The sequence below is a fragment of the Marmota flaviventris genome, chromosome 5 (assembly GCF_047511675.1).
Source record: "Marmota flaviventris isolate mMarFla1 chromosome 5, mMarFla1.hap1, whole genome shotgun sequence".
NCBI lineage: Eukaryota > Metazoa > Chordata > Mammalia > Rodentia > Sciuridae > Marmota > Marmota flaviventris.
In genome coordinates this window covers 22,045,752-22,058,930 of record NC_092502.1, presented here as the reverse complement: position 1 = coordinate 22,058,930, position 13,179 = coordinate 22,045,752, and the positions used below count along the sequence as shown (strand labels likewise).

General features: G+C 43.1%; 1 protein-coding gene across 10 annotated transcripts in view; it reads right to left on the bottom strand.

Moving 5' to 3' along the window:
• Ebf1 (EBF transcription factor 1) overlaps positions 1-13,179 on the bottom strand; it is a 382,353-nt gene that overhangs the window by 6,261 nt on the left and 362,913 nt on the right. For all 10 annotated transcript variants that reach the window (XM_027938660.3, XM_071612014.1, XM_071612015.1 and 7 more), the window contains 4 exons: positions 10,463-10,528; positions 9,413-9,590; positions 8,611-8,790; positions 4,661-4,855 (listed from right to left, as the gene is read on the bottom strand). In XM_027938660.3, the coding sequence (XP_027794461.2) occupies positions 4,661-4,855; positions 8,611-8,790; positions 9,413-9,590; positions 10,463-10,528 (619 nt within the window). The remainder of the gene's footprint in view (positions 1-4,660; positions 4,856-8,610; positions 8,791-9,412; positions 9,591-10,462; positions 10,529-13,179) is intronic.

The following is a 13,179-nucleotide window of genomic DNA, read 5'->3' as shown; positions in this document are numbered from 1 at the left end:
AGGACATTATGTTAAGTGAAACAAGCCAGGCACAGAAAGACAAATACAGCATGTTCTCACTAATAAGTGGAAACTAAAAAGTTGATTTCAGAAAAGTAGAGAACAGAGTTGTAGTTACCAGACCCTGGAATGAAGGGACGGGGAAAGGAGGGTTAACAGGTACTGGAGCAGGTGAATCAAAGGAATAGCTTCTCATGTTCCATAGCACAGCCAGGTAACTAGCTGATGACAATTAATTGAACATTTCCACTAGTTAGTAGAGAGGGTTTTGAATGTTCCTAAAGAAATGATAAATATCTGAGATGACAGCTATGCCAGTTACCCTGAACTGACCTTTACATATACGTTCCAATGTCACATTGTACCTTATAAACATGTCAAATTAGTGTGTCAATTAAAAATAAATTTTTTTAAGTTTAACTTTTAAATTTTGAAATTAAAAAAATCACATCTGTACTAAACATGTGAAGGCTTTTTTCTTGCTATTCTTGAAACAATATAACAACTATTTACACATCATTTACATTGCATTTGTCATGAGTAACCTAGAGATGACTTAAAAGAATAGTGGAGGATGTGCCAAGGTTGTATGTAAATTGCATGACATTTTATATAAGGGATATGAGCACCTATGGATTTTGGTATCCAGAGGGGTCCTGGGATTAATTCTCAGTGGATACTGAGGGATGACTGTGGTTATTTTTTTGTTCAGCTGCAAGATGTCTCAGCACCTTTAGTAAACTCATAGTACCCTGTGTCTCACCAAGACAGTGTGACTCAGTAAGCATCATTTGCTGCTTGTTTGACCACAACAATTACTTTTTTAACACAACATCTTGCAAGGATCCAGGAGTGCTGAGACAAAAGAGTCACTTTGTCCTAAAAAACTTTCTCCTAAATATGATCAATTTTCAAAGGTTTTATGTGCCTGGGAGACAAAGGCAGTTGGGATCCCAGTGGAACCTGTGAATAACAGCAGATATAAAGAGGAGTAGGACTCATGGAAGGAGTAGGACTTGGAAGGTCTGTCCTTGGAACAGATCTCCTTCCGCCTCTCCTGCTTCATGTCTCCTGTGCTCCAGGTTGTTGAGCTACTCACCAGTTCCTGCACATTAACCATCACTTGTCTGCCTCTGCTCCCTGGCTAAGGTTGTCCTTGCCCTTCTGCTTAAACTGATCTTCTCTGCCAGCTCCATGTACTGGAATCCTACTTGCCCTTCATCTGAGATAGAGTTGAAGGACAGCTGTAGCCATGAAACTCTTCCGATTCTCTCTAATCCTTCCCTCTGTACTTATTTTGGTGTCATGTCTCCTCTAATACAGAGAGAGTTTGCAATGTTGGGATTGTGTAATCCATATGGGGCTAACAGTTTGGCTTGAACGTAGTTTGGCAAAGCAGCAGAGGTTGGAAATAGGGGCATGGAAGTTTGACCCCTGTGTTCCCTATCTACTGAAGGGAAGATTGGTTGAATATGTCTGGTTGAATACCTCTACACAAGCCATCTTAGCACCAAGTCTTGATTTCCATGTCTGGAAAGTGGGGACAATAAACATCAAAGCACACTTGGGAAGACCACAGAAGCTAGGCTGGGAGCAAGCCCTCTATGTGAGAGGTGTGAGGAACCTCATCACCACCAGGGCCTGTCTGTCAGGGATGGAAATGCTTGCAGTCACCGGAGGAGGCTTAGTCAGGACTGCTAGCAAAGAGAGCTTTAAGGAGTAGGCTTAAAAAAAAATCTTGAATGATGTACAATTAACAGAGTGGTAGTTGGAGGTAAATAGGCCTTTAAAATACTTAAACAGTCTAAATGTGTCACCTCTAATCTTGTTTACATGGTCAATTTGCTTAACCAACTCTTCCTTCATCACTTGGCCTGTCTTAATGATCACAGTTCTGAACTGGTTGAGTCCAAATAAAGTAGGTGCTACTGGGATACAGCAAAGGACAAGTAAGACCCTGTAAGACCCTCCTGTTAGGCAGTGCTTCAACCCACATAGCCCTTTCTAAAGGTCAAAGTGAAGTTCAGAAGGTTAAAGATGATGTAAAAGCCCACTATTAGAATATTACTTTTCCCAGGGAGACTCCAAGGCCCAAGCAAGAGCCCCCTTAGGCTGGGTTCTCCTTGTCCTATTGGAGATGGCATGTGGAGGGTGAAGGTGTGATTTGCAGAGTGGGCTCTGCCTAGTGAGTGAAGGGTTGGGGGAAGCAGACAGGAAGAACAGTCTCAAGTAATAAGGTCTTGGTTAATTTCACTGGAATTTCTATACCTCTGCTTCCACTACTGTCGTCCCTCAAGACTTGGGATGCTTGGTAGATGATACCATTGTGGGGAATAAAAAAGCATTTTGTTTTCTTTTGATCATGCTTAATTAGTCAGAGCATGGGGTAGAGAAGAGTCTGGAAAGAATCACACATGTCTAGTTGGAATGGAAGGGGTTTCATCATGAGAGCACCATGTGTCTTGAGCCAGAACCTGGGTCCTCCAAGCCCCAAGCCCATGTGTCAGACATGGTAACACAGGGGCAGAGATTTAGCCATTAACATGAAGACATTGGGCCTTGCTGAAAGGTTCCCCTGAAGCCACTGTGGGCTGTTGAGCAGATGTGACGCAGTAGGGGTTTTTTTCTTCTGGTTATTCGTCCACTGTTGATGGCAAACCCCATTCTGTACTGCTCCTCATGTCAAATCTATGTTCCACCAGGGTCGACACCAGTTACTCAGGAATGGTCAATTCCTGCCTCCTTAGGTATCATCATTCTTTAAGCCTATTATAAGTTACAGTCGCTTCAGCATCCTGACCCTAGTGTGCCAGCTGGAGACACAGTGAGGGTAATAAAGTGTTATTTTTAACTGAAAAAGAGACACACTGGCAGGAAGGGGTGGCTCTCCTCTGTGGAGGCAGGTACCTCCTATCATGAATAACACTGACTGAGATGCAATTCCCTGGGGAAACTTCTTTTCCTCTTTCTCTAAGAAGATGGATTGGCCAACGTGTGGAGTAGTGAGTGGCATTTGTGTGCTATGCTGGGCACTGTCCTTGACTTTGCTGAGCAGATTGGACAGCAAGTTCTGGGGAATGTTTTGAAAAGCCTGGCTAGAGGCAGGGAAGCAGAGTGATTAGGTTCTCAGGCCCTGGAGTCACAGGCTTTAGGCTCAATTTTGGCTCTATGTTTTACTATGTGACCTTGAGCAAACTTTGCCTCAATCTTCCCTTCTATAGAACAAGTACAGGATTGGCCTGACAGGGTCTTTGGGAGAATGGATGTATACCTGCCACAACAAGAGTACCCAGTGCAGGATGTGGGTGTATGAGTATGCATGCAGCATACAGAACGAATAGGCCTGGGAAATGCCCAATGTGTGGCCACTCTCTTGACCCCTTCCTGGCCTCCATGGTTGATCTCCATGAGTGACAAGCCAGACACCAACATGAGACACTGTGGGGAGCCATGCAGGGCAGGGATTAATGACACAGGCCCCATGGGGGTTTACATTCATTCCCATAATTTGCTGGCTCTGTGGGCAGATATTTACCCCTCCTTCATCACGTGCACCATAGTGATCATAATACCCCTCATGCTCTTGAGGATTACATCACAGCCAGCTCCCTGCTTAACACTGCCCCAATATACTGTTCTGTGCTCAGTAAATGGTGGCTGATTATTTTATTGATTTTATTTCCCTGCCAGCTGCCTTAGCAATCTGGGATATGTCCTCCTTACCCCCTATGAATAATAAATCTCTTGGGAGATGGAAAGAGGAGGTGAATTTTTTAGCTCGATTTTGAAGCCAGCATTGACCTCCCACCAGCTGTTGGGTGTCAAGCAATTCACAGCCTATGCAAACTTTAGTTTTCTCATCTGTAAGGTTGTGATAATGAGAACCTACCACAACTTCTGCTGCAGAAGAACAGATCAGGTCCTACTGGCCAAAACCATACTCAGGGTAGGGCACATAAGAAAAGGTGAGAAATAGTGGACCCATTTTTAAAGGTTTTTTTTATTTTTTTTATTTCCCCATAATGAATGAAAGCTCATCTCAAGGGTGATGACTGTTATTTTCCACATTCTGTGGTAGGAAAGAGATTCAACAATTTTAGTATGAAGCAGAATACCCTAGGGATTCTGGTGCTAGGCAGGAAGGTGCTGGGCTTTGGTGTGTGATCATTCACTTGGGGGCTCTGATCAGGCTGTGGCTCATCCATCCCTGTTATCAGCCCAACTCATGCTCACTCTGATTCAGGCAACAGGAAGGAAACACTGAGTGACCTACTGCAGGAGAAGGCCAGTCCCCAGAGATACCCTGCAGTAGAGAACTCGTTAGCGTCCACAGAAGACTAGCCTAATAATAGTGACAACGGAAAACGGGGAAGAAGAAGGGAGAAGTGAGTCGTCACTTTTCGTTAGTTGAGTGGAGACAGTATCCCCAAGCAAATTCTGAGCCTGAGCAGAATTGCTGGAGTTGGCCAGAGGATTTCTAGTGCTATTTCAGTAAAGCCAGGACCAAGGAGAATGAACCCAAAGGAATAAGTGATGAGGTCAGGGAGAATCAGGAGGCGCACGGCTACTCATGTCAGCAGCCGTGATGCACCCGCTTCAGGCCCTGGCTGAGGGGTGAAGGTACATCCACTCTGGATGGACCACCAGGCCTGGGACTTACCTTGCAGGCTGTTCCCATTGGTGCTGGTGCAGGTGGGAGGCGGGGAGGTCTGGGGTCTGACGACCGGGGCGAAAGCACTCTTCTGTTTCACGGCTGAGACCATGTTGGCTGGTGAGAAGGAAAAGATGCCCGAGGAGCTGCTGCAGTTGGAGGGGAGGCTTGTGGAGGAGGCCATGGTGGGGCTGGATGGCACGACTAAGGGGGCAATGGGAAAGAAAGGTCAGTGCCTCTCGTGGCACCCTGAGATGAGGAAGCTTGGAGCCAACCCTCAGGCCCTGACCAGGCCAAACTCAGGCATGAACCCTCCCCGAGTTCTCAGGACGCTGTACCTTTTCATCATTTGGTACTTGGATACCTTTCATTGTTGCTGATCTTCTGTGTGTTTATTGTGGGCCTACTGTGTGTGTGAGGCACTGGAGTCATAGTTAGCAGTTTCCTGCAGGGGGAATGGTCCTTTCTGATCAGCCCAAGGCAGTGCATGCTGAGTGTGTTATAGAGCAAAACAGAGTCACCACCCTCAGAGTCTTCTAGGCCAGGCAATGAGAGTGCCATGTCCTTTTCATCTGGGATAGAGCAGCACAAAACAGTGACAGAGAGGAGCCTGGCCAACTCTGAAGGCAGGAAGGGAAATCAGAGAGGGCCCCCCAGAAAAGATGCCCAGGGAAGGATTCCAGGTGGGGCCTAAACTAAGGTGTTGTTAGCAAAGGGACTGGGGATAGAAGGGATTGGGAGAGGCCAGCTCCAAAGGGAGTGGTCATTATGATGGAATGGGATGTAGGAGGGTGAGCTGAAGGCAAGACCAAGATTCCAACTTAAGGCACTGGCAGATAGTGGTGGGAGTGTCCCATTTCTCTCCAAGGGGCTGAGTTCTTTGAGGATGTTACGCTACCTCAATGTTCCACAACATAGATCTCCATAGCTTGGAAGCCAGGTTGATAAACAGACTACTGTATGCAACACTTGTGGAAAATGCAGAGCTATAAGCCCAAGTTCAAATTCTTTCTGCCATTCTCTTGTGAAGCTGAACATAAATGTTTGTGAATTCTAGCAGTAGGCTAGAAGTCTTATGTAAATACTCACAGTCTGAGAGTAGTAGGGTGCAGATAATCAATGGTGGGAGAACTTTGGCAATTCAGAAAGAGAAAACCGAGCCGCTTGGGGATATGAAAGAGCTTGGCCCAGGGACATTCTCATGGTCCTATGATCTGTATGGCCTTTCCTCTCTTGTGCATGGATAATTTATTTCTCAGTTACTTCAGGAGTCAAGAGATTTTGAACATTATGCCAAGGCTAATGTCCTCATACCCTCACTTTCTATTTCCTCCATTTCCTGCAGAAAATTATGAATCCTGTCCAGTGATTTCCAGGCATTTAATTTAAATTCTAGGCACTTCCACCTACCTTATTATGTTTCATATTATTTAATAAACATCACATATTGCTTTGTCATGCACAAGAATCTTCACATCTTTTTCATCTTGTCACTGGTAAAGCAACCTTAAGTCAGAGGCTATGTCGTGTTTTTTTGCACCAGAGCAATTGCAACTCAGAAGCAGTTCAGTGAATTGCTCATAGCCATCGCTAGACTATGATGAAGGGAAGGATCAAATTCAAATTTAGTGTTCTTTTCACTCTGCTACCCTGAGAAGGAAACAGATCTCCAGAGGAAAAAGCCCCCTTCCTGTGAGCCCATCAGGGTCCAAAGAGCTGTGTGGGTGGCCTAATCCCTGGCCTTCTGGCTTTGGGAAGTTAGGGATGTGGGAATCCAATGGGTTGCAGGTTACCCATTAGATTCAGGGAAAAGAACCCCTGTATTCTACTCAAGGCACTTCCCAGCCCAAAGGCTGGATGCTTTCTGGGCAGAACACAGAGCGGACACCCCCAACATCCTCAAGAGTTTTTATGAACATTTTCTAAACTGTACTTTTTCTTTTAATGAGGCCAGCATTTTTATACATCTCTTAGGATTTGTAAATGTGAAAATACGTTCAATAATAACACCCATTTAAATTGCAAAACTCCTGCACTGGAGTTGATTTTTAAATATTCGTAGACTTGAAATCCTGCTGGTTCACTGAGGAAGGCAATTAATCTCGTTGGCAAATGCGATCATTATGTGTATTTAGAGGTGGGGAATTTGGGGGGAGGTTAACAGAGGAAGGGGTAAAAAATAGTCACGCAGCTCCATTTGTTATAACATTATTAGTTATCAGCCACCATACCAAAAGTGTGCTCACCAGTAGAATGTCTTATTTTATTTTTTATTCTGTTGGAATTTTTCAACATGAGTGGTTTATGAATAATTAAATATCATAGAGGCAAAAATTCAAATCAGCTGGGCTTTGTATTTATTGTTTTATTTGCATTTATGCAGATAAAACCGTCCCATCTGAGAGCCTGTTTGAGAATTTAATACTATATTTGTGAGCACTGAAGAAATCAATTAATGGAAATTAAATGTTCGAAGTTTCACAGTCTGACAGATGCAATCTCAGACTGGATTCGCTGGGTGTGCACAGGCTTGAGGGGAACAACCCAAGCCCCTAAATTGAATTGCTACCATAGAGCAATTAGTTTATTGATTTAATTAAGAATGCCACCTTTTAATTTTCAGGTCATGATTGAAACATTTTCTGATTGAATAGATGAGAGAACACAGAAGTGATAGATCTGTGGGAAAGTGTCTTTCAATACATCAAAATCTGATGTGAAACTGACCCCAAGTGTTGACTCCTGAGCAGATAGACACTACATGCAGATTATTTGGAGATTTTTAAATGTTCAACAAACTGCTGATTCCAAGCAAATAAAATAGAATTATAGAATTCCACACAGCCAGAAAGTGAAAGACCTAAGTATGCCTTTAGAAATAACTCTCTTATAGGTCAACAATGAACTTTTCTCTTTCAAAGGATTTTCACACTTCACATTTCCACTACAATGGAGGACAGCAGTTTTTAGTATTTTTTAGCTAAAGGTTTTCCTTTAAAAATCATGAATATTCTTTCATTTAACAGCACACATCTGTCCTCCTATAGATGTTTACAAGTTTGACCCCATTTACACATCAGAAGAGTTCCCCCGCCATGTCCAAGATGAACTTGGTTATCTATGTAAAGATGCATAGAGGGAGATCAAAAGGTTGTTATGGCCCATAACATTTTATATAGAGAGATGGTAATGTGTTGTGGCTCTTTAGATGTATGTTATACATAAAGGTGCCAATTTTTGAGGTTCTTTAGATACAATTTGAATACTATACCCAAACAAATCCTTTAAGCTAAACTTCCTTAAGACAGGGACAAGATACTAAAAAATGAATGGAAATATATATGTATGCACACACATGTATACACATATTTTAAGAACACACTAAATACAAATGGGAAAAATCCAAGCATTAAAAAATAAATAAGTAGTATTCCTTAAGAGGAGATGTTAAGCTTTGGGTTGTTGTTACTACAGAATCACCGTCCCTTATTATCTTTCCATCATTGTGATTATGACTTGGATTTTTGAACGTGCCTCTCCTGGGCCAGGACTTGGGGCAAACTCATTGTGAGTATTATCTTTTCCATGCTTTGCAGCACTGGATGGGGTGGACACTAGCTCCTTCCCTATTTTACAGATGAGAAAACTGAGGGTTGGGAAGGAAACGAACTTGCTCAGGGTCTCCAGCTAGTAACTGGTAGAAGCAGTGCCAACTCTACTGCCCTCTGACTCCAAGTGTGGGTTCTTGGGATGACATGATCTGTTGCAGCAAAGTTATGACTCTTGGAAGGACACTATGGGGTGAGCAGGGCAGTGAGAGATTTCTGCTGGAGATGATGGTGCTTTAACAGCATCATAGGAGGGCATGCCTTGCAGCAGAGGACCCTCAGACTGAGCCGCCCTACCCAGTGGGCTCTTGTAGGGAGAAGGTGCAGGACACAGGACACATATCTACTTACTGGCATAGGGCGAGTTGGCAGCTGAGCCATTGAGGAAGGTTGGGGAGCCGCCCAAATTGGACATGGCGGCAGAGCCGTAGCCATTCATGCTCGTGGTGACAGAGTTATAGTTGGTCTGCTGGGGGGTGGTGCTCGGCACGTACCCATGTGGTGACACGCTGCTTGAGTTGCGGGTGAAACCTGAGGGGTAGAGACAAAACCAGGGGTGAGGGTGGTGTTCAGGTGGTGGCAATCCTGGCTGGCTCTGTTGGTTACCCCCTAGCCACCACCCAGAGGGAAGGGATTGGGTGATTCATGTGCGTGGGTTGGTGGTGCTAGCTCTGTGATTAAAATGGGAAGCGAGCAAAAGACACATTTCTTAGGAGATCATAAATACTTAGCAGGGCTGTGAGAAGTGGCAATGCAGGGCCTATAAATTATCATTTTGGAGCAGAAATAAATACCAATCTAAGAGATGCACCCTGGAGTTAACAGGTTCCTCTTCCCTCGGCAAGAATGATGTGTTTTGGCCCCTCAGAACTTTAATTCCAGCCCTCTTTGTGATCTGTCATTCATGGTTTATGGTGAACAGTCAAATGCAGAGGTGGCTACATGCATGAGCCCTTTCGAGTCCCTTGCCCCATTTCCAGATGTGAGAGTAGGAGGAAAATCCTACAATAATATCAATGCACGTGAACTAGGAATCTCCCCTTTGGGAAGAAAACAACTTTTTAAAATAAAAACTGATGTCAAACAAATGTTGTGGAGAGCTTGAGGTTGGAAGGGCAGGGAAGTGGGAGGGAGGAACGGAGTCAGCTCTGACCCTGACTGGTGGCTTGTGATGCCTCGGAGACATTCACGGCCAGTTGTCCACTGAAGGAATTCACGCCCATCATCCCTGTATGGACCGAGGTGTTAGCAAGGGCCGGGAGCTGGTTGTGGTTGCGAGGAACACTGTACAGGGCCTCTGCAATGTCAGCTGCTCTCTTCAGAATAATTTCCTGAAAAGTCAAAGGAACATCCCCTTTAGTTAGCCCCAGTCACAGTCCCAATAAGACCCTTTCTCAGTGCTTACTCTCTTCCAGGCACCGTGCTCAGGGCTTTCCACAATGGCTCACCTTATTAATCTCTGCATCCCTGCTGAGAAACCCCAGTATCCTAATTACCACACCCAGATCACAAATGGGGAAACTGAGGCCCAGAAAAGCAAAGGCCTCACTTTGAGGTGCCATTTATGAACTCTTGAAGTCCATTGGGATTTCACCTCTCCACTAGTAACACCCAGGAGCTTTGAGGTCACTGCATGATGGGGAGCTGCAATTCATGTCCCCTACTGCTATAAAGGACAGGGCTGGGAGCCCAAGTGTTAGTTTGGTGTGTGCCCAAACACTGACTCAGGAAATATGAAAACAGATGAAGGATTTGTCAGATTCAGGTTCCGAAACAAAATGAATTCCATATGCAGAGCTGCTCTTGAAACAGAAATGGACGGTTCTATTCAGACCTCACTGTACTTTTTAGGAGGAGAAATTAAACCCCCTTCTCTTCCGAAATTTGCTTGAAAACCTGAGAGAAGTAAAAATAAAGCACCAGCAACTCTCTTCTTCAATTACGAAGTACCTTCCCAGTAGAGATTAGTTTTATACGGAATATTTCTTGCCTGGTAAAGGAATATGACTCCATAGAGAAGGCAATAAAAGATTTGCAAATAAAAGGAAAGAATTGAAGAGCCCTACACCACGTCCTATCTGAATTACTTATCCTCCTAACTCATGCACATGCCTTTTATATCTTTTGTGCTTTCTTCTATTATAAAGAATCTGAGATCCTCAACTAAACGAGGACATCCACACGGTTAGACACCCAGACTCACCTGGTTGTTGTGTGGCATGCCGTACAGCGCTTCCACCAGATCCGCAGCCCTTTTGAGTATCACCTCCTGTCAAAAGAAAAGGAGATACAGTGCTCTGAACGAAGGCAGGTTGTCCTTATCTTTTCACATGATCATGTTCTGGTCCTCATGACTCTACTTTACCAAGACATGGTTATAAAAGCAGTAGCTCAGGGATCCCCAGACTGGTGTTAAATCACCAATTTATCCTTGTTCACATACACACTTAATCGAGTCAAAAGGTGAGCATCATTGGTACTGCAAGATAAAATAGATCACTCGATAGTCTGCCATGGGCACGATAAAGCACTCATATGTTTATTGCTGAATACAATTCCTAGGTCATTTACTAGATTACTACAATCGATGTCATTCAGTGCATGTTATGAATCCCTAAGATGTGTTTATTTTGCGCTTAATTGCTTATTCCAGGAACCATGACCTTATCAGACAGGTCATTTTCAAGGGATTTCCAATCAATCTTCAGCTACTAGAAGCATGTAGCATTGAACTTCTTTTGTTTATCTCTCCTGTCTGGCTGAGCTGTGGTATAAGGGAGTATACCAGAAACCCCTCTCTGAAAAGAAATTCTCATGACTAGCAGCATCTGTGTCTCTTACCACAATTCTTTGCTATTTCAGTATTCTTTTCTGTCATTTTCCTCTTTTGTTCATTCATTCTCATCCTCAATGTATGCTTTGCTGCTCATTCTGGCTGACAAAAAAAAAAAAAAATACAATACCTCCCTCTTTCCATGAAGGGGGGCTTCTACATTTAGCTTCCATGGTTCTAATAATGTGGGGTGTTCCACCAAAGTGCACCCAGTGGTAGTTTTTTCTTTCCTTCTGATAAAAAGAAACGATTCCTTCTTCTTTATGTCCTAATTACCTACAGATTCATTTATACTAGAATCTGAAAAGGAAAGCAAAGTTTGATGCAAGTAAAAATGCAGGCTTAGCAGAGAACAAACCAAAGAGCTTGGTGTGATTACCCAAGGTGATGCTCAGGAAGCTCTGTTTACTATTTCCTGCTGTTGGTAAAGTTTCAGACAGAAGTTTAACTTTAAACGTTTCACACAATGGAGTTCAGCATAGAGAAGCAGAGCCGTTCAATTTTCACAGACTGCAGACACTGATCAGAAAATAGGGAAATAATTGCGTTCATTTTGCTGTCACCAGAGCCTCTTCAAAAATCCTTGAACAACTCTTGAAATGACAAGCTTTTAGATACATATTAGCATTTTTCAATTTTAAATTCTCTATAATATAAGATAAAACAGTTGTCATACTGCCGTAACTACTTATGACATATATAATGTCCTAAATTCAAAAATGAGATAGAGGGGTTTTCAGTTCTCAATAAACATTTATGCTTGCCTTAAGCGGTTAGACCCCCTGTACAAAACAATTCAGTTATTTTCCACATAGGGAGTGAAAAGCATTATATAATCAATGGAGTTTGAACCAATATATCTGAAATCATTTCTTTACTTTTTAATGCAAGCTACAAGATAATTTACCACTTTTTGTTTGCAGTATTGTCTGACCACAGCAGTTAATAATTCACTACGGTGTGGGCACACTAAACCCTATCCTCAGATCAAATTCAGCTTGTGTTGCTTTTGCTAAAACCTCATGGCTTTATCTGGCTCTTAGAAAAGATTAAAACAAAAACAGGATCAAGTTAGTTTATTTACTAAGATTTGACTTCTCTGGGTTTATGTTCATTTATTTCTTCAAATAAATATTTATGCCAATGTTTGGGCTTGGCAGAGAAGGTATTTTTCTTTCTTTCCATTTTAGGGGGAAAATATAAGTTTGTCAAAAGCATGAGAGGGATGGTAAGGCAGTGAGCTTGGGAACTTTGCTTTTGCAACACTATAATGGAGGACTTAGTTATATTTTAACGATTTTAATTGATTTCAAAGAACGAGGGAGGAGGGAAGTTAAAAAATTACTCCACAATTTTGAAGATTTTGTAAACCTAAAAAAATATCATCTTTTGAAGCATATTATGTATCTTCATCTTATATATTTTTGGTGACCACATTTTTCAGCAACAGAATCCACTGGGTATTTGATCCTCTGAAAGCGAAGCATGTGAATCTTGTTTCCTAAAGTTGCATTCTGCTCTTATCCATGATGGCAGGACCTGTTTTTCCATTCTTCACATTGCCACAAGTGTGTGTTCAGCACGACACTGCTTCAGGCCAGCAGTCTTGAATGCGAGGAGAGTGAGCCTGGCTTTGTGGTTCTGGAAGCTGTGTCTTTCCATGATATCTCACCCATTTGAAAATGCCCTGCACTGTGGTATCAGCTTAGGGTTCAAGGGAGACCCCCATTTGGTTCAGTACTGCCAATACTGATATTTGTTATTTCTGCAAATGGGAAGGAGAAAGGACATTTCTGGGTCCTCCATGAGTTAGTGCGACAGACCTGCAAGGTGCTTGGATTTCGGTGACCAGAAAATTGCTCTCACCTCGATGTCATTACGTTCCCAGTGAACTAGCCCCCAAGCGTGTTTGTGTTGGGGATCTAATATATTGCCTTTCAATCAGAGCTGAGAGCCACTGAACACACAGACAGAACATGACGAGCAGGTCAGGAAAGCAATAAAGATTTTACAGAGCTGTCCAAGGTGCTAAATTTACTCAATAATGGGTTTGGCACCATGGTGTTAACCTCTCATTTACTACCAGT